Source organism: Coenobita brevimanus, chromosome 97, assembly GCF_032717465.1.
Source record: "Coenobita brevimanus isolate Jiangsu-jjx chromosome 97, ASM3271746v2, whole genome shotgun sequence".
Taxonomy (NCBI): domain Eukaryota; kingdom Metazoa; phylum Arthropoda; class Malacostraca; order Decapoda; family Coenobitidae; genus Coenobita; species Coenobita brevimanus.
The window spans coordinates 29031087-29053635 of NC_137050.1; the positions used below are offsets into that span (position 1 = coordinate 29031087).

The 22549-nt window shown below is 40.4% G+C and overlaps 1 protein-coding gene across 1 annotated transcript in view; it reads left to right on the forward strand.

Annotated features, from left to right (window-relative positions):
• LOC145413637 (uncharacterized) overlaps nt 1-22549 on the forward strand; it is a 109661-nt gene that overhangs the window by 50915 nt on the left and 36197 nt on the right. Inside the window, exons 5-6 of the mRNA XM_080283298.1 lie at nt 3880-4116; nt 16008-16191. Coding sequence (XP_080139424.1) covers nt 3880-4116; nt 16008-16191 — 421 coding nt within the window. The remainder of the gene's footprint in view (nt 1-3879; nt 4117-16007; nt 16192-22549) is intronic.

The following is a 22549-nucleotide window of genomic DNA, read 5'->3' on the forward strand; positions in this document are numbered from 1 at the left end:
CTAAACGAGAAAATCACATTTCGTGGTGGAAATAATCGACGTTCCGTGAAGTATTATCAGATAACCGTTGCACGATTTACAGTTCCCCCTTCACGCACACACACACACACACACACACACACACACACACACACGCACGCACACGCACACACGCACACGCACACGCACACGCACACACGCACACACACGCGCACACACACGCGCACACACACACGCACACACACACATTTAAGAACGTAAAAAAACAAGCAGGCATACGAAGCAGGTTGTGTTCTTTCCTCCTCCCCCAGCTCTGGCACCACCACGAATATTCGGTTAAACAAAGAACACTCGTGGTTGAATTTATCGTACTTTAATTTTTCGTTTTCCTAGGCAACCACACTGGTTTGGCTTATGTTCACAAAACCATGATGTCGGCTAGGCCGGATTATTAACTGTGTTGAATGTTTCCATTACTACTACGGTACTTCTGCTTTTCTTGTAAGTTTCCTGCTTTTTAAAGAGGTTCTAGCGCTTGAATTATGTTTGTCCTAAAAGCTGAATAGATTAGAACCAGCGAAGTAGAAGATGAATATGAAATAATTTGAAGGAGATTGATTCAGAAAGTGTACGTGCATACGAGAATTTGTTTAGGAGTGCTGAAAATGCATGATGTTGCTTGGATGTCATTGCAAGAGAGGAACAGTATGGTGGAGAAAGAGCAGCCGGTTATGAAAGGAAGTGGATGGGATGGCTGCAAGATTAAGTTCATATTAAAGAGGAAGGAAATAGGCTACCACGAGAGCAAGTAGCATATATATAGAAATCAGGAAAGAAAGAAACAAAAGTAGATGTAGAGGTAGAAAGATCAGCGGGATACAAAGGGAAGACGTGGATGGGATGTGTGCAAGAGTTCACATTAAGGAAGAAGTGACTAGGCTGGCATGAGAAAGCGTAGCATGTATAGACATTAGGAAAGTTAAAGAAAGGAAGAAATAATTAGCAAATTTTAGAAGGAAAGTGATCAGAAAAATTTTGCCTGCAACGAAGTCGAGAGGTCTATAAATGGTACACCTGGGGATTTTTTTTTTCTTTTTTCTTTTCCCACCTTGAAGGAAATTTCGCATATCTGCTCTTAGGGAGCCCTGAGCAATTTTCTTATGAAATACAAAGCTGTTCATCTTGAAGTTTTTAGTTAATCTGACATGTCAGCTGTTGCATCATCTGACAATTAGGCGATTTCATTGTTTTTTCTCCTTCAAGGAAAGATCGAATATCCGCTCTTGGAGAGCTCTTAAGCGATCTTCTCATGTCGTACAAAATTGTCCAGCTTGAATTTTGAGTTGGTTTAACATAATTTATCAGCTTACTATTAGGCGATTTTCAGTTTCGGCTCTAAGGGGCCCATAGCCCACCCTTCCACAAAATTTCATTGAAATTCATTGTGAACTTTTGGAGATATTGTGCGGGATACTCCGGATCCACCCCAAAATTTAATAAATTCTTTCTTGGTCCATGACCCACCCTTCCGCAAAATTTTCATTGAAATTCCGTAATAACTTTTGGAGATATCGTGTGGACAGACAAACATAGGTGATACATGTCCTCCAGCTTTGTTGGCACAGGTTTTATATATATATATATATATATATATATATATATATATATATATATATATATATATATATATATATATATATATATCACACACGCACACCTTTTTACATATGGGGAAAACAAACTGAACCCCACAAGTACACGAAGCAAGGAAGGTACAGTGGCATTTTAATCACAAGACATGGGGCTTTATGGACTCATCATTATTATTGTGAGGACTATGATTTTTTTTTTTTTTTACATTCGCTCTTCTGAAGCAAGAATGGCTTGTGTGTGTGTATCTGCTCCTGTGAAGCAAGAGTGGCTTCTGTGTGTGTGTGTGTGTGTGTGTGTGTGTGTGTGTGTATATATGCTCTTGTGAGGCAAGAGTGGCTTTGTGTGTGTGTGTGTGCCCTTATGAAGCAAGAGTGGCGTGTGTGTGTGTGTGTGTGTGTGTGTGTGTGTGTGTGTGTGTGTGTGTCCTTATGAAGCAAGAGTGGCGTGTGTGCGTGCCCTTATGAAGCAAGAGTGGCGTGTGTGTGTGTGTGTACAAATTTAATCAAACTGTTGATCCGATCTTAGCCAAACTTGGTGGAAGGGTTAAGGACCAGCCAAAAGGTTGACCTTTTATTCTAGAAAAAGTAAATAAATCAGAACCACAGGATTAAGTCAGACTTTGACTTAGCATGGTCATTTTATAGTATTTATTTTAAATGGACGAAACTTTGTGGAAGGGTTAAGGCTAAAGCAAGAATGAAGGCATTTGATTTTGAGAAGTCTGGAAAAGGTGAAGGTCACTGGGTAAGATCAGAGTTCAGTCCGTGTGTCTGTGTAAGCAAAACAACCAAAAGTTTCGACTTTAGAGTGAACATGGTTAAAGGGTTGAGGATCATTTTTTTTTTTTTTTTTTTTTTTTTTTTTAAATAACAAGATCAGGTTGTGGCCACATGACGTGGTTAGCTTCATAGTTTTTTATCCAGTTTAGACCAGACTTCATGAAAGGGTTCAGAGTAAGGCAAGGAGAAATGGATTCAGTTTTGAGAACTGTCAGTCAGATGTAAAGGACATTTGTGAAGGTAAACAGTTTTTATCTGATTTAGACTAGACGTTATGGGAGGTTTAGGATGAAGCAGAGATAAAGGGTTTGAATTTTCAGAACAGTCCATCAAAGGTCAAACTCACAGGCAAGATCAGATGTTTGATCCTCTCCAAACTGTTGAAGGATTGAGGGTCAACCAGGGATGATGATTGATTTTGAGATTAGTAGGTCACAGGGCAAGGTTAACTAAAAGTTTTTATCAGATTTGGACCGCAGTTGGTAGAAGAGTAAATGTAATTGGTGAAGTAAGAATGAAGTACAATAATTATATTTTGAGAACATTCGGTTGAAGGTCATCACAGGACATTGACAAATGTTTGGCCCTTAGACTACTTGGCTGGTATGGGTGTTGCTTTCTGTAAATGTTTTTTTTTTTTTTTTTCCAGTTATTACAGTATCAAGATTTCTGTAACTTAGCATGCATGTATGATTATGAGAAGTAGTGAAAATATAGTGTTATTGCTAAACAGGATCTGCTTAGCAAACTTAGGGGCAGTATCTTGTGTGTATAGGTATTTAGCACAATTGAATAATACCACCATTCTCTCCGACTTTTCATAGTGTCGTGATGATACACTGACCATTGCTTTGATGTAAGGGTCAGTGAATGGCATTGCCATTTTTCATAGGTGCTGACCATAACTATTCTTAAAGGCAAATACTGAATGTTCTTACACAAATTATCCAGTGCATGCCTGACACCTCAGAACAAGCTTTTTGAAATCAAATTAAGGACTGTTATAAAATGAAGTGTCAAGTGTGACACTGCAATGGTTGTAGTTAGTGGAATTTTTTTTTACTCGTACAGATTTAGATCCCTGGTGGTCTACTGGTTTAAAATGCATCAACTAGATGTAGTCTGTTCGGGTTTATGAGGGATGATTGGTGTATAGTTAATAATGCAACTCAGGGACAAGTGGCTGGCCACTCACCGTAAATGTGTCTGTGAAGTAGGCTAGCCCCAGACCCCCATGCTCCTAATTGGCAGTGAAAGATCGAGTAACTAATAAATAGATAGCTAGAGATTTTCAGCCCTTTATGAGTTGTCACTATTGGTCCATTACAGTAATTATGGGTTTGTTGTTGTGGCTCTAAGAACTTGTCACTGAGCATTGCTGTAAGAGAGTTTACTTCCTTAGAGTAAAACACGTAACTCAAGTTATTTCACGCTAAGCACATCCAATCTTTTTGGTATTTATCAACAGTTGGACGGTTGAAGATTGAGCGGACGGCCCCTTCTTTGGAAGACCAAGAGCGCCTCCACACAGAACTGGAACCTGGGGGACACTTCCGCCCTTCTGAGTGTCGTGCCAGACATAAGGTGGCATTGATCATTCCCTACAGAGATCGTGTCACCCACCTTTCTGTATTCCTCCAGCACATCCACCCAATGCTTCAGCGGCAGCAGGTGGATTATGCCATCTTTGTGGTGGAGCAGGCAGGTAAGTTGGTTAGCTTGCATGTGGAAGAAAGCAGTGGATGATGTAAGGCAAAGACTAAGAGAAAGTTTCACTTGCTTGAAAAGTTTGTGAAATTTGGTATTTAGCTTTTGTTATGAATGACTTCTGTACTGTGATAAGTTTAATTAGCATGATAACTGTAGAATAATTAAATATTAATGGTTGTTTATGAATACAGTGTAGAGGTTTTGATGCATATGTAAAAGACTGAATATTCTCAAAGCCAAACAGCCAGCCCTTATGGGATTAAGGCGTTTGGCTATTGATAGATAAATAGATAGAATATTAAGGAATGACAGATATACTCCATTCCTTTTGGAGTCATCCTAATAATGGACTTTTGAGTTGCTTTTGACACCACTCGAGCACTGAAACTGGTGTTGAAAGGAATCATCCTAAACTTAGAGGGCTGAGGGGTAGGGGCATTGCTTCTTATCTCCAGGTATAATGCCTCATGAAGCAATGATCACTTTCCTTCAGAGTGGTCAGTCTTTTGTCTGTCCTATTGCTGTTGCAACCCCAGGCTTATCTGGATGTACAGTAAACCCAGTGGATTGCTGGAAACCAGCCACTCAGTCCAGTCACTTCCAGAGGTCTCCTGTTGAGCACTTGATGACATTATTTATATACACGGGCTGTGGGGCTGGCAGGAGCTCCAGTCAGGCCATATTCTCCAGTGCTTGTGTCTTGTGTTTATCAGCTGTTGATTTCATTCCACTTATTTTTGCCTTGTAATTTTCATGTTTCCCTGCTCTAGTGTTGGACTGTTAAGCTTTTTCAAGCCCCAACAGTTTTAGTTCTTATTACCACTGTGGAAATGCAGTGAAATGAAAGTCCCATATTTTCCAAACCTTTATAAATGTGTTTGTCAATACAATCACGCCTCGATATGTGATGATTGAATATGCTGTTGATTGTTAGAACAGTCGCTGAAAACTTGTGTCCAGTTTCAGGTTAACGGTAACAAAAATCGCTGACTGGTAAACAATTTTTTTGATGGCCAAAAATGATGATCCATGCCAACACGTGCCACCCACGCAACCTGACAGTCACATGTTTGACCCAAGATAGCTGCTTAGAGTTTACATGTGCATCAAAGCACCCATTATTGCAAAATAGTGCTAGTGTACAACAGATAGTGTAGTGTACGATATGAAGTGGAAAGAGAATTTTTGTGTGTTCAGTACTGAAACTTGGGACATGGAAAATACCACATCACTCTCCCCCAGCCTCAAGGGGGACCCTTGTTGATGACTCACAGCAGCTTAGGACATACTTCAGGTGGGTGGCAGAAATGTTTTTTGATAATTTAGATTATATGGCTCATGACCCCCACACTATCTCCATTGAACCCATGCTAAATCGACCTCGGTGTGCAATCTGTTTTCACTTGATGTAACCTCATCGCTTACCAGAGCATGACTGTCTGTACTGTTTATCCAAAGTGGTATGTACAGTAGCGCCCAAAAGTATCTTTGTGGTGCGGAGAATGACAAAATTAACAGATTGAAACATTATTCCCGGCCACTTGTCTCGGTGCGGATGGTACGCATGGTTGGGTATCGTTGGTGGTACTGCTAATAAACACATAAACGCCACTGTGTGACTGCAAACATCCATCGACTTGTAAATTCAGTAATAATACCTCTGTGTTAAAGACTATAACCCATTACACACATTATACTGTGATAAATGCATCTTGGGAAACACTAACTGCGACGGGCAGAGTTGCCATGTTCGAATACTGACTGCGATGGGCTGAGTTGTCATGTTGGAATATAAATGAAGGAATGAATTCTCCGAGCTAGGCATGTATAATATTAGACCATATAGCCCTGATAGGGAGATGAGAGCGCTAACTTTCAGCTAAGTAGCTACCCAGCTGGGGCGCGAACTCTCTACTTCATGGTCTTGAGCTACCATTGAGTCACCCAGCCCCCCTTGAATATAAATGAAACTCAGATTGTTAAACAGCATGAGAAAAATACCCATCACAGTTCTTTCGTTATCACAACTGCAAATAGATTACCAATGCAGAGGTTAATAATAGCCTATAGGGTCTGCATGTAGGACAGTTTTAACCACACATCTTTATTATACATACTACCCGAATGTGGCGATATCTCGGTTTCGGAAGGTATTGTGGTGTTTCGTTACGGGACTGGCACAGCTTCATAGTAGGTGTCGCGTCGTTTGAGCAGAGGTCTGGATGCAGGCGGTGGATACAGTGGCTATTAAATGAATAAAAGGAGCCCCGAGAGTGTGTTCAACCTTACCTTGTATTTATTTTACATATAATGTCCAATTTAAGAATGAATCTCGCATGTCACCTCCACAATACGCCTGGTGTATCAGTGACATGGGTTTATACGCTGCTTTGGGGATTAGTTTGTTAGGTTAATTTACTGTATTTACATTTCGTTTACCTCTACCTGTCTCTCTAATATTTTTGTGCTGTTCATATTACACTGGGTGTCATATATCTCCGAGGCTTAATAAAATATCATATAAACACTTTCTCAAAATATATCAGTTCTGGGAAAGCTTGTATACTATTTATCTAGAGTGATGATAGCCTTGTGCTGGCACTCGTGAAAGCATTACTGGTGAACCATAGAAAGAGTAACCGTGCCTATGTTAAAACTAGTCTTTGTTATCATTATAACATCAAATATATCTACATTAGAAAAAAAACGGTATATACAATCCCAGGTCATATACAGGTATATGGCAACCACTCCACAGCATGCAGGTCTACCAATTTTGTTGCCGCTTCACGCAACACGTGTCAGATACATCGTCCATTGTGTCAGAATGTATAGTACTTTTTTTTTAAAGATACTTTTGGGAGCTACTGTACACAATGAGTGCTTGTTTTGTGAGTACTCTGTTCGCATGAACCACAGATTGCACAGCATGAGTACCCAGCCCCTTTCACTTGGAAAAGAAAACAATTTGCACGACAATGGGGGCCCAAAACCGTGTACTGATACTGAATTTTTGCCTTGTGACATTCAAAATATCAACCGATGAGCCTGGGAGAAGTTAGTTTGAGGGCATTAATAATCTCATCCCTTGAGGGATAAAGACATTGGTCATTGCCTTTCCCCCAACCCCCAGTCTTGAATTTCCCTCTCCCAGAACAGCCAAAGTAACACTTTTCATCTATCAAGGTAAGTGAAAAATCACTATTTACTACTGTTTACCATTATATTCTTATTCATTCACCATGTTAATATATCAGATGATGATCAGTAACTGTTGGTTCTCATAGTTACTGGAACATAAACAGTGCATGTACTTGTTGGGAAGAAATTTGTCAAGTCCAAAACTTTTTTTTTTTTTTTTTTTTTTTTTTTTTTTTAATAGCTACATTAGCCAAATAAGCATGGTTCATATGGAACAATTTATTGTGTGTGTGTGTGTGTGTGTTTACCTAGTTGTGATAGACAGGAAATGAGGTATGCTCGTCGGGTCTCGTCTCCATGTCTGAACCAGTCAGACATTGCTTCAAACTCATTTAAGGTTTGTGCTGGACGATCTCTTTGTCCAGATATTTCTCAGGTCAGTGCATGTGCATGAAAAACTGAATTTCGTGATATCCTTCAAGCAATTTGTCTTTTTTAATTTCTTTCCATGTCCTCTTGTTCCCGCATCCCATAAAAACAGATCTTCTCTGTCAGTTTTGTCTACTCCCATCATGGCCTTGAACATTGCAAACATGTAACCCCTCTCTCTTCTTTCTTCTAAGGATGGCAGACCCAGCTTTTGTAGTCTTTCCTTGTATGATAGATCTGCTAGGCTAGGGACCATCTTGGTTGCTGCTCTTTGTATTCTCACTATCTTGTGTATATCAGTGTTTTTATGTGGGAACCATACCAGTGCCGCATATTCTGACCTAGGGTGGATCATAGCCACTATCAATATTTTCATCGTCTCCTCATCCATGTATTGAAGTGCCACTCTTATGTTTGTCAAGAGGTTATAAGTCTGACAGTCTTGTTAATGTGTTTTTCGGGTGACAAATTATTCTGGACCAACACTCCCAGGCCTTTCTGTCCTCTTGCATTTGTGATTGGTTCCTTTCCCATTGAATAATTCAGTGATGGCCTCTTATTACTTTTATCCATTCCAATATTTTGCATGTTTTTGCAATTTGATTTTCTTTCCCCATACTAGGCACCAATTGTAAGTCCAGATCTTCCTCCAGCATCTTGCAGTCCTCTTTAACTTCTACTCTCCTCATGATCTGCAAACAGATTTGCATAACCATTCATTTCAGCCACCATATTGTTTATGTAAATCAGGAACATTACGGGCGCCGGCACTGAGCCCCAGAGCCCTGCGGGACTCCACTCTTTACTTCCCTCCACCCTGACATCCTCTCCTTTATTACTGTCCTCATCTGTCAGTCTCTCATGAAGTCGTTCATCACTCCAAGAGGTTCCTTTCAGTCCTCTTATGTGCTCCAATTTCCACATTACTGTAGTTGCTTATGGGGTATCTTGTCAGAGGCTTTCTCCAGATCTAAGTACACACAATCCACCCAACTTTCTCTTTCCTGTAGCATGTCAATTGCCTTTGAGCAGAAGCTTAACAAATTAGAGACACACAACTTTCCATCTCTGAATTGAAACTAGCTTTCTGCCAAAATGTCCATCTCCTCCAGATATTTTATCCACCTGTCATTCAAGATTCTCTTGCACAATTTTGTGACCATGCTGGTCAGGAACACTGGTCTATAATTCAGAGGTTCTTCCTTTTCCCTCCTTTGTAAATTGGTACCACATTGGCCCTCTTCCATTCCCGAGGCACTTTCCCTTCTTCCAGACAACACACAATTAAACCACGAATCTTATCCACCAGTTTTTTTCTGCATTCCTTTAGTATCCAATTAGAGATGCCATCGGGCCTTGGGGCCTTTCTTACATCTTGAGTTTCCAGTAATTTATACACTTCCTGCACTTCCACTTTTATATTTTTTAATGCTACATTTCTAGTCATTCCCTCCACCTCCACAAAATCACTTTCCTTAGTGAAAGCTGATTGGAAACTTTTGTTCATTATTTCAGCTTGCATTACCACATCTTTACAGACATATCCTTCTACTTTCAGCTTATTGATTTCTTCCTTGTGATTCACTTTGCCATTGGCAAACCTGTAAAACAGTTTAGGCTCCTCCATACATTTGTCAGTTATACCTCCTTCCAAGTTTCTTTCTTCCACCCTGCAGATTCTTGTATAGTACAATATTTCTAATTCTTTTGTATTCTTCCTTTGTTCTGTTCTTGCCTCTCTTTCTCCATTTGTTCCATGCTGCATCCCTTTCTGTTTTTCTCTTTACTGTCATACACTTTCTGTTGAACTACTCCTTTTTCCAGTTCTCTCTCGCACTTGCTCCTGACATGTGTTTTTCCACACCAGAGTTGTAAAAGTCTAGAAATATATCGCACTTCTTTCTTGTATCTCTGAGTTCTCTCCAATCCATTTCTTTGAAAAATAACCTCAATCCTGTAAAGTTTGCGTTCCCAAAGTTGTACCTTCTATGCCCGTGTAGCTCATTTCTTGGTTCCACATTCCCTTCTATCATTTTGAACTCAGTCACTACATGATCACTTTTTCCTATAGGACACAGATATTTCAGAGGTTCAGTGATGTCAAGTTCTTAGGTTAGCAGTAAATCTAATCTTGCAAGTGTGTCATCACCTCTAAATCTTGTCTCTTCATTGACCCACTTGGTCATTACATTATTCATTGCCATATTTAACAGTATACAATACATCTCCACGAATCTTCACTACCTCCTGAGTCCCACTACTCCCAGGTTAGCTCTTTAAAGTCACCCACCAGGATTATATAGTTACTTTTCTGTCACTTCCTGTAGATGTCTAACCATGTCTGACAACATCTCCTGGTATTCAACCTTATTCCATGCCCTTGTCTTAGGGGGAAAATATACTACTGTGATGTCTCTCCTGCCTTTCCCTCTGGTTTTTAGTTTCATATTTTTATCACTTCTGCCCTGCTTTCTCCCAGTTCCACATTAATGCTGTTCACAGCAATCATCGCTCCTCCCATTTTTTCTTTTCTGTCTCTTCTCCGTGGTTTGTATTTACCATCTCCCACTAAGATATCAGTATCCTCTCATAGCTTGGTTTCTACAAATCACATAATATCTGGCTCTACCCTCAAGAAATAGTTGATTTCTAGCCATCTGCATTTGTATACGCCACATTCAGTCTTTTTACGTTGTTTTTTATTTTGCCCTTCTCCCTTCTTCTCTCTGTCAGTACCATTTCCTTAATTTCTGATCCATAACTCTACAATAGAACTCTGCCTTCTCTTCCTCAGTTCCCTGGTCATTTTTTTCCTTAGCTTCCTTGACGAGGTCCTTTATTTTAGCTCTTTCTTCCTCATTTGCATCTCTCCTTATCCAGACATTCTTTAACTCCTCCTTGTTGGCTAGTTTTCATATCCTGTTAATGATATCATTTACCATTACCTGTGACCAAAACTTATCTTTTAATGCCCACTCCCCTCCCTCCTCGTATCTTCCCAGCCTAAACACCTCTTCAGTCTTACCTTGAGCCTCATTGTCACCCTCCGTAGCTATTAATACTATCTCTTTAGCCCTTCTCAGTTCCTCTCTTTCCCTTTCTGATCTTATTGGCAGAGGTTTTTCTTTCAGTCCTGAAATTATCATGTGTTTTTTCTTATCTGCTACATCCCTGACTAGAGATTCTCTACTTTTTAGTACCTTAATCATTTCCTTCTCCACCTTTTCCTGGTTTTCCTTTCTCTACCGTTCTAAAGTCTCCTTTAGATTTGTTTTCCTTCCTCTTCAATTTTCTTCCACCCCTTGTGCTCATCCTCTTAATTTTCTTGATGTGTTCATCTTGCATCCTTGTTTTTTATTCATACTCGACGAATGTACTATTCATCCTGTCCCTTTCCTCTTCCAGCTTCTAATTTTTCCTCTTGAGCTGTTTTATTTCATTTGTGGCAGATTCATTGCTCACTTTTAATTCTGTTACCTCTTTCTCTTGGTCAGCATGAGCAGACATGCAGTAACTCATTTTTTTCAACATCTTAATCTCCCTTTCCTCTTCTGAGGTCTGTTCCTGTAACTCTCAAATTACTGTACTGACCATACCTGTTGTAAATCCTTGGGCATTCCTCTCAGCCATTTTTTCCACATCTACTATTGTTTGGTTCAATTTAATGCTCCCTTTGGTCTTCATTGGAGAATCCCTCGAATTCATTTTCATTGGATGTAAACAGTGGACTATTTGCTTCCGCCATGATGCATAATGGTACATATAAAAATTTAAACCATCACTGTGTTGTACTCTTATTTGACTAAATCCTCTGGCTTTTCTTTCACTAAATTCAGATGGGACCACCACTCACGCACTCAGTTCATATAATTACAATAGGCAGACCTTTTTTGCTGCTGGTTTAGCATTATTTCCCCACGATCAGCATAGAGCTCCTCCATTGTCGATGTCCTGTGTGTTTGTGTGTATTTACTTAGTTGTGATAAACAGGGAATGAGCTACAAACTTGTGGGGTCCCATCTCTCATTCTTGTTAAGTCAGATTTTGCTTTGAACTTGTTGCAGTTTTTAGACTGGACAATCTCTTTGTCCAGGCTATTCCACAGATCAGTGCATCTATATGGAAAACAGTGCTTCTTGATATCCTTCAAGCAACTTGGCTTTTTCAGATTCATTCTGTGTCCTCTTGTTACTCTCCCATCCCATACAAACAGATTTTTTCTGTCAATTTTATCGACTCCCATCATGGCCATTAACACTGCAATCATGTCGCCCCTCTCTCCCCTTTCTGCTAAGGAAGGCATGTCCAGCTTTTTCAGTCCTTCTCTGTGCGACATCTGCCAGGCTAGGGACCATCTTGGTTGCTGTTCTTTGTATTCTCTCGATCTTGTTTATATCTTTCTTTTTGTGTGGGGACTACACTACTGCCTCATATTCCAACTTGGGGCGGATCATGGCCACTATCAATTTTTTCATCATCTCCTCATCCATCAAATGAAATGCTACTCTTACATTAGTCAAGGGATTGTATGTCTCTCTAACTATCTTGTTAATGTGTTTTTCAGGTGACAAAACTCTCCTGGACCAGCACTCCCAAATCTTTCTCTTTTGCTTTTGTGATTAGTTCATTACCCATCAAATAATTCGGCGATGGCCTCTTAGTATGTGAGTATGAGTGTGTGTGTGCGCATGCGTGCATCCCCATCCGACTCTGGGCAAAGACCTGGGGGCCTTTCCCAAGGCCCAGTAGTCCTCTGACACACCTCCACTTGTCACCACTCGGGCACTAACAGTAACACTCACGGTTCTTATTGAATACATGCTAGGGCTGTCTCATACAGGACTGGTGTACTGGTATCATGCCGGATAATTGAGAGTTTACTGTATTTTCATTCACTTGTCTGGTCAGAATGTTGTATTAACAGCTGTTGGGGATGATTTATTACAAAAAAAAAAAAAAAAAAAAAAAAAAAAAAAAACAACTAAAGCAAGGTAAGGTAGATCTGTTGAAAATAACTGGACCATGATGTTCCCATAGAGAAGTTGTGACACAAATGTTGTAAACAAGCAGAGGGAAAGAATACCAAAATTCTATGCAGACAGTGATTTGAAGAAGTAAATGATCATTAGAAAAACTATGAAAGATGATAAGAGTACTGAACATGATCAGAGGATGATGGAATAGTTTCAGCAGTGTTGCAGTGATGGAATGGGTTTGTTGGGTAGCATGATATTGAATCAGGGTCAGTTGTTCCATAAATAACATAATTTAGAACATGAGTGTGATTACGCTGAAGGATAGAATGTTGGAGATATATTATAGAATTATTATGCATGACCTATTTGGTTCCTGTTGAAATAATATGTGACATGTTACCTTCGTTAGTCCGTAAAGCTGTTAATCCAGCAAGGCTCTGGAACCAAGTCTGCTGGAAAATTGGTGGCGTACCTTTACTGCTTATTATGCACTTGCAGGCCACTTTATTTCCTGTCAAATACTGTATTTCAATTATTATTTTGTTTTCTCTTACAGTTATGAATGGGATTGTTGTTGTGGCTCTGGACTTATCTGGATCTGAACCCAATACTCATACACTGTGTTGAATTTTGAAGACTGGAATAGTGATTGAATGGATGAATAACCCTTTCATTGTGCAGTCTTTTATGATTCTCAATACCATTATGATTTCCATATCATGTTTTTAGATATTATAGTACTCCCATATTTTACTGTGAAATAGGGAAAGGATTGTGATGTTGATAGACTCAAAATAGGTGTCATAATAATATTATAGTCTACCTTATTGCAAACAGACTTAAAAGATATGTTGTGTGGTTTCATTTGCCCTCATAAATCTTGTTCTTATAGCCCTTTCATCCACTCTGAAAGTATTAATTCTGTCCTGCAATTTTAAATTCTTTATTGAGGATGCAGTGCCCATTCACCTTATGCTCCAGTTGGATCAGCTGCCACATTGAATAGAGGAGATAGTGTTAAGGATATACAGAAATGTTCATTGAGTGAAAAACAGAGAAATAAATTCCAAAATAGAAAAGATAGTGTCACTGAAGTAATGTTTATTGAGTGGAACTACAGTGCAGTAAAGAGGTTGTTGATATAACTTTTATTCACTGACAAATTAAACAGCAACTGGAGGAGATACAGCATTGCAGATACAATGTTCATTGAGTAAAATACTGCGTAAAAAACTGAACTAAACTGTAGTAGAGTATATATAGTGGTGGTTGTAGTAGTAGTAGAATGACTACCATACCCTACTTGATTTCCTGTTCACCTAAGATGTATGGGGTGAGCAGGGTGCCTTTGATTTGCAGCTGTGGATTGCCCACTGATGATGTAAATCTACAGTTCATCTTATTTTTAACACGTATATAAATATCCATATTTGTAAATTGCCTGCAATATAAGCAGCCAGTATATCCTCATCCTCATCATCATCATCATCTGGACCTCCTTTCCCACCCAGGGCAGGGTGAGGAGTATCAATGCCCAGACAGCTCAAATTTGCTCACTCCAATGGGCCATGCTTCCATTCATGCATCATTCAAGCCCCTGGAATCCTGGCTCTATCTGATATGCCAAAAACATTCACCAAGTTCTGTAGCTTCACATAAATGTATCCGATAGAGTCAATCTGGATGCTGTCACATTAGAAAGGGATGCCAAATCCCTGATCATGCGCTTCTTCTCTCAATATTCATCCAGCCAGCTCAATCTCTTGTCAGTCTCCTAGCCTCACCAACTTCCATACTTCTCTTCCTCACACACTCATCCACCATATCCCTTCACCTTCTCCTTGGCCTACCTCGCTTCCTCCTTCCTTCAAATTTGCACAGGTACACCTTTTTCACCACTCTCTTGTTATCCATTCTCTGTACATGACCATACCATCTCAGTACACTCTCTTTGATTCTGGTGTCCACAGACTTCCTCACTCCATATACATTCCTCAGCAGTCCCGTCTCTACTGCTCTCACTCTTTGACTTTTTACACCATAGTCTCACATCTGTATGTTAAAATTGGCACTAACACTCCTTCATGTAAGCCTCGTGCAGCTGCAACACTCAAGCTTCTGTTTCTTATCAAGGCCATCATTGCACCAGCTACTTTTCTTCCTTGTGTCACTCTACTTTCTACTTCTTTTGTACATTTTCCTCTCTCTTCAATCACTGTACCCAGGTATTTGAACTCTCTTATCAAGTCCAGTCTCTCTCCATTCACTGTAACCATCTCACAGGGAGTCACCTTCTCTCACAATAACCATCACTTTGCTCTTTTCTACATTTACTCTCAAGGCACGACGCTCATAGACATAAGCAAAACTCTGCACTAATGTACCAAGTTCTTGTGCAGTATTTGCAAGTAGTACTGCATCATCAGAATATTACAAATTTGAGGTATCCCATCATCACCATTCATTACCAATGCCATCCCCCTCTCCATTACTCATGTTTTTACTTCTCTCATCACCCCATCCATATATATATATTGAACAACCATGGGGACATCACACAACCTTGCTGCAGGCCCACACCAATCATGAACCATTCATTTAGATGCCCATTAACCCTTAAACATGCTTCACTACCATTATAAAAACACTTGACGGCACCTAGCAGCCTACCATCTACACTAGTTTAAATATGGAATAATTTCCAACACTAAAGAGGTCAAAATTAGCTTTAAAAATGTACTGTTATCAAAGGAAATTAAAGTTGATTATAAAGTTTTATAAAATGAAGAATGACGTTTGAAGTAAATTATCCACCCATGGTGTACACCTACGTCTGCATGTCTCACTACATCTACCCACAGTGTACACCTACGTCTGCATGTCTCACTACATCTACCCACAGTGTACACCTACATCCACATGTTGCACTGTGATACAGGCCAGCATTTACTTCAGTGATATCATGGGCAGCCAATCAAATCAGCAGCTGTGATTCAGACACACCATACATGCCCCATACATCTCCGGTGCACAGGTTAATCAAATAGGGTATAGTAGTAGTAGATCAACCCTGGTCTCTCTGGTTGAGCTGACCCACCAGCTGCAGGCAAGAAATCGACCATAAAGGGCTGGCCCATGCAATGAACCAATGTTCCTCTGTGGTTGATAGTGTGGGGCTGTAAAGTGTGTGGAGGATTTGCTCTTGGATGGGTGCTACATTTCTCTCTCCACCTAGCTAACAGGGGCACCATAGCAGGCTCTACATTGTTAAATGATATAGTATTACTAATATAATGTTCATATACAGTAGTGATAAATCATCTCCAATATTTCAATCCAGGGAGTGGTAAATTCAACCGGGCTATGCTGATGAATGTGGGAGCCCTGGAAGCCTTAAAGCAGTATCGATTCTCCTGCTTCATCTTCCATGATGTTGACCTGCTCCCAGAGGATGACCGCAACCTATACACCTGCCCAGAGCAACCACGTCATATGTCCATTGCCATCGATGTCATGAAATACAAGTATGTGGCAAAATGCAGAAAACCATTTACTACATAGGGTGGAAACTAAATACTCTGTACAGTAATCAACAGATGGACACATGGTGTCTAGTGGGTTAAGAGACTCCAACTGAATATGTTATGTATGGTGTGAGGAAAGGCTGACGTTAATTGCTCACATAATGATGGTTAGGGGTGAGCAGCTGGTGAACTTTACAGTACTTCTGAAATGTCAACTGAGTTGCCTAGCCCTGGGCCTCTCTGCTCCTGATGAAGGGGGATATAAAGGGTTGGGGGCCTGTAATAGTGCTAACCAAAAGTTTTATAGGAAGTAGTCTTATTTTTCAGTCCTAAACTTTTAACCTAATAGTTTGTCCACCTTGCCTTTGGGCACTTTGTGGTCTCGTGGTTAGAATGACCAATTTAGAGTTTAGTCTTCCATAGGTTCAGTGCCCAAGAGGTGACTAAGGTTTTACATTCATGCAGTGCCACCATTGAAATTAGGTTTGTCATCATATCCTTCTGTAGCATACTATGATAGCCTAGCCTCAGGCTTCTAGGGGGGTTAAAATGGGCTTTGCTGTTGCTATTGTTACACTGTTTTCATATCACTGTCTTTAAAGACAATAGTAAGTGCAAGTATCACATTGCATATGGTAATGTCAAGATCAAAAGTTTCTGGACACCTTTGTGGTGGCTGTGGCACAGAAAAATGTTACATAATATTATTTCTGTGATAATAGCTTGAAATTCATGACAGAAGAGCATGAAATGAAAGGATACTCGGACATTCAGTGAGGAATGTTTATTATGAAAAGCAGGATTCTGTGCTGGCTAGGCACTGTCAGCGAGCTTTTGCTTATGATAGTACACTAAGTAGCTAGTACTGTATGTGGCTATTTCATTTATTAATTTCTTCAACACAATGGTATCATCTGTATTGCTGTCTTGCTACTACCAGATAATTGTATTTAGCTTAGAAGTCCCATTACTGTGGTTGGAAATGCTCTCCAGTAATACTGTCTGTGTGCTTGTTTTTGATCCATCCATCCATCCATCATCCAATCCTATGTTGCCCCATGAGGAGCATAAGAGCCCGGCGCTAGGCAAATTGGTCCTGACATTTAAGATGAGAATGACTAGCCTCACTCATCCCTGAGTGGCATTATGTGAGCAATAAACCCCAACCACCTCTATCTATCTATTGCCAGACGCCTCAGTTCCGTTTGGGGTGGCCACAAACAAAACGCCTCCAAGTCACCCTGTCCCCCGCCATTTCACTGCCCTGCTCCCAACTCACACCCCCCTCTCTCGTATACCTCTCCACCCCATCCCTCCATCTCATCCTCTGCCTCCCCCTCCCTCTTCCCCCCTCCACCTCACTCGCATACACTCTCTTCGTCAGTCTTTCACCCTCCATCCTCTCCACATGGCCAAACCACCTCAGTGTGTTCCTCATAACTCTTCCTATCACATCCACATCCACACCACAATGCTCCTTTATATCCTCATTCATCAGCCTGTCTCTCCATGTGACTCCACAGGCTCCTCTTAAATAACTCATTTCCACTGCTCTCACTCTTGACTTGTGTCTTTCCAACAACGTCCAAGCTTCACTTCCATAGGTTAGAGTTGGTATCACAATATTGTCATGTAGTAACTTTTTCACTTCCATGCTCACTTCCCTGTTTCTTATCACAGCTTTCAAAGAAAAAACTAAATACCGGTATGCTCAGTCCAATTGGAGCACCTTCATTACCCACTAAACTACCAGGTGCCATAATTTGGTTATATGGTTACCACCCAGCATAGTAATAGTAAATGGTTTCCTAGTGTACAGGAAACCATTTGGCTTGTCACTCAGTGTAGAGTCACCCATATGCAGAAGGAAGAGGAAAGAATGAAGGAAAGAAAGACAGAAGAGGGAGTGCAAAGTCACCTGTAGGCAGAAGGAAGAGGAAAGAGAGAAGGAAAGAAAGACGGAAGAGGAAAGAAGGAAGAGAGGAAAGGGCAGACACCCAGAGCAGAACTATAGTGAGTGAGTGGATGGGGAGTGCCCCCACCTACCACTATACTGTGTATTATTCATTAGGTAGTAGATGGGTGGCTGCCACTGACCCTGAGAAGTACTAATATCATGAAGGTGAAATGCGGCTGCAGGCTTCGTAGCTAGACGCAAACTTGTTACTCTTAACAGGAAACATTCAGCTACAAGTACAGTCACTTGGTGATCCTTCTGATTGACTAAAGTTGAAACTGAAACTCTCTCTTTGTTATAAATCTTATTACACAAATTATATTTCTTTTTCTTCATAACAGTTTCCAGCAACTGTTGGGAAGTAATTAGCTTATTTGAACAGTTGGTTTAGCATCTAGCCCATAGGAAACATTAGCTGTGCCATATCCGTCTCCAATATGGGGATTCCTGGAGAACATGGCTTCATTTTTAGGGTAGACTATTAGATTAGATTAAGCTACTGCCAGACAGTTGTATTTAGCTTACAACATCCCTAATGCTGAGGGGATCAGAAATTTCTTCAGACTTCAGTATGATCACAACTGTCATTTTTGTTACTACCAGGTGTTATTGTACCTGCCCAGGGCCGAGAAAGAGTGGGCAGGTTCATATGACTGTGTGGCATGTGAGATGTGAATGAGGAGAGGGGGATGGAGGTGGTGAATGTGATTGCTAGGCACACTGTGATGGTATAATGTGAGATGAAAGAGTGTGAAGTTAAGGATGGGAAGATGTGAAATGTGTAATGTAAGATGTGAATGCACATTGCAGGTGCAAAGAAGGAGTTGCATTGTTGATAAATGGTGAATAGCAGAGGAGAATGAAAGTGTGTGTCAGCTCAAGATGTTTGTATGTATGTATGTAAAGTTCCATTTTGAGAAGGTGAAAGTGGCAGTGGTCATTGTATATGCACCCTGTGATGATACGAGTGACCCAGAAAAGCATAGGTTCAGGGATCAGCTGGAGGGAGTGTTGGAACAGGTGCCCAGGAGTTATAAAGTGTTCATGATGGGTGTCATGGATGGGTGAGTTGACACTGGTACTGTGAATGCTGTAATGGGTCGTTATGGGGTACTACGGGAGAGTAGTAGTGGAAGGCAGCTGAAGGCCATTTCAAGAAAGGAGTTTTGCGTGTATAGTTCATATTTTAAGCATAGAGATGGGGAAAAAATATGCATGATAGAGGGAATGGAAAGAGTAGTGAAAGGAGTGATTGATTACATGCTTGTGGAAAGAAATTTGCTTGGGAGTGTTGTCAGTACAAGGGCAGTGAGAGGACAGTGTGGAGGTCTGTCTGATTATTTGATTGTAGTATGCAAGGTTGAGTTGGAAGGAGTGAGATGGATAAAGAGAAAGGAACAGTGATAGTGAAAGACAAAGTGAAGCTGAAAAACAGTGGCAGATGAATACCAGGTGAAGGCACTGTAGTGGCGGAGTTAATCAGTGAAGTGGCAGCAAATAGATTTGGACGACTTGTGGAATGCATGTCATCATCGTATCATCATCATCAGCCATTTCGAGTCCACTACTGAACAAAGGCCTTCCCCAGCCTTCTCCATGATTTCCTTGACTGAGCAGTTGGCTGCCAGGTTTTGCCTGCAAACTTATCTATTTCATCTCTCCACTTCCTCTCTGGCCTTTTTCCGCTACGCTTGCAATCTCTTGGAGTTCAGTCAGTCAGCCCCTTGCTCTATCATTTATCCCTTTTTCTTGTTACATGACTGCTCACCTCCATTTCTGTTCTTTTACAACTTCTATATTGTATTTGGCTTTAGTCTGCTGTCTCATCTAAGTCGATCTCTTCTTGTCTCAAAAAGATATTCACAACATTGACCTTTCCATTGCATTGTGAGAATGGATTAGTTGGTTTTCCATCGATTTTGTCAGTTCCCAGGTCTCACAGCCGTATATCATAGCTAGGATTATACATTCGTTACATACTTTTGTGTCAGATATACTGGCAGCCTCCTTTTTGTGATGTCTCTGTGTTTACTGAAAGCTTTCTATCCTCTTGTAATGTCTTTTTATTTGACTATCATAGTCTAATTTGTTTTAGTATTTGTCCAAAGTAATTGTACTCCGCAACCACTTAAAGAATTTCTTCATTTATTTTGATGATGCTCTTTGGTGTACAGTATTGCATTACATCATGTTTTGAGAGTTTTCTTTTTCGTAATACATTGAGTAAATAAGTGGGCAAGCCTATTTTGTACTTCTACTCCTGCATCCAACAGTAAATCTGCTGTTATTCCATCTTCTCCTGGGGCCTTCCCTCTGTTTATCGTTTCATATGGTTACTTCATTTGGAGTTACCTCTGGTATTTCACCAGTGTCAGCTACAGAGTTAGCTATCGGTATTATGGACCTTGATGCATACAGTTCTTTGTAAAATTCCTCACCTCTTCACCATCTTCCCATTGCATATAATTATTTCACCATTTTTGTCTCATTGATGTAATTTGTTGCTTTCAGTTCTGTCGTTTCTATTTCATCTTTGTTTTTACTTTCCTCTCCTTTCATGGTTTCGTGATTTCAAGGGTTATTTTTGAATAGCTTGCTTGGTGGCTTTGATTGTGTTAGATTTCTCTACTACCTTCGCAGGTTCCCTTAACACATTAGTTACTCTGTCATTTAATCCATCAATGTCACACCCAGCATAACTTGAGACTGAAATCTGTCCTTTATTTCTAATTGAAGGGTAGTTTTATTTTCGGTTATTTTTATTGGGCATATCTTCTTGTTTTTAAGCAGTCTTCATTTCACTCCCAGATTATGGAAGAAGAAAAGACCAGATATACAGTACTATACTCATGGGAGGCCAGTGCAAAAGTTGACAAACTGAAAAATGGAGAAGCATGTGTGGTAGGTGGTGGCAACTATCACCCTTTCTCTTGATAGAATGCTGCCTATTACTTCCTTCACCGTACTCATTCTTTTTCTGTATTTGCTGTCCTGTCATCGTGTCTCTCCTGTCTTTTCAGTCACTTCTTATTACTCTGCTTTCCTTTTCACATGGCTTTACACTGAGTGACAAGCCAGATGGTTTCCTGTAAGCCAGGAAACCATTTATAGTGCAGGGTGATAACCATATAACCAATACACATGTTCCCAACGTGTCAGCAAGTGGATTGGCGAAGGATTAGTGTCCCCCCCCCCCCCGTAAAACAACTAACTCAAAGACAGATGACCACCCCTTATGGGATTATGGTGTCTGGTTATAGATAGATAGATGTATGGGAAAGTTCAGAGTCAGAGAGAGGAATGACAGAGGTGAAATGGTGGTAAATTTTGCTGAAATGTTTGTGGTAGTTGGGGGTGCTCACCATCCACTCACTTGATGTAGTTCTGCTTTGGGTGTATGCCTTTTCCTCTCTTCCTTCCTTTCTCTTGTCTTTCTTTCCTTCATTCTTTCCTCTTCCTTTTGCCTACAGGTGACTTTACACTCCCTCTTCTGTCTTTCTTTCGTTCATTCTTTCCTCTTCCTTCTGCCTATGGGTGACTACACTGATTGACAAGCCAAATTGTTTCCTGTACATTAGGAAACCATTTACTATGCTGAGTGGTAACCACATAACCAAATAATGGCACCTGGTGGTTTAGTGGATAATTAAGGTGCTGCAATCGGATTGAGACTGTGTAGGTTTATATCCAAAGGGGTGGTTGGGGTTTACTGCTCATGTAATGCCACCCAGGGATGAGTGAGGCTGGTCACTCTCATCTTAAATGTCAGGACCAACTTGCCTAGCCCCAGGTTCCTATGTTCCTCTATGGGGTGACATAGGATTGGATGATGGATGGATGGATGTAATATGAGAATAATGACACATTCTTTCACAAAAGGACAGGGAGAAAATGGACCTGGAGAAGTCCAAATGGAGAAACAAAGAATGATATCGACATCATTATAGCAGATAAGAACAACATGATCACTAGTGTCACAGTTATGAACAAGTAAATATAGGAAGTGACCATAGAATGGTGGGTTGCACACCCAGATTCAGTTTCAGAGGGAATGCATGTAGGAAGTGTTTAGCTAGAAATGCCAAAATGGTGTGTGCTATTATGAGGTCAGCATACAAGAAGAAAGGCACAGCTGGGTGGGATGGAGAGATTGAAAGAAAAGTGGAGGAAAAAGTGGCTAGAGTGAATGCAAGAAAGAGGTTCTAATGAAAGTAGAAGGGAATACATTGAGAGTAAGAAGCATGTAAAGAGAGTAGTAAAGAGAAAAAAGGATAAATAATGATCTTGGAAGCATATGCAAATGACTGAAAATAGGAAGCTTTTTTGAAAAGCGGTGGAAAAATGTAGAAATAAAGATGGGAAGAAATATGAAAGTTTGAAGGATGAAAGTGGAAAAATACT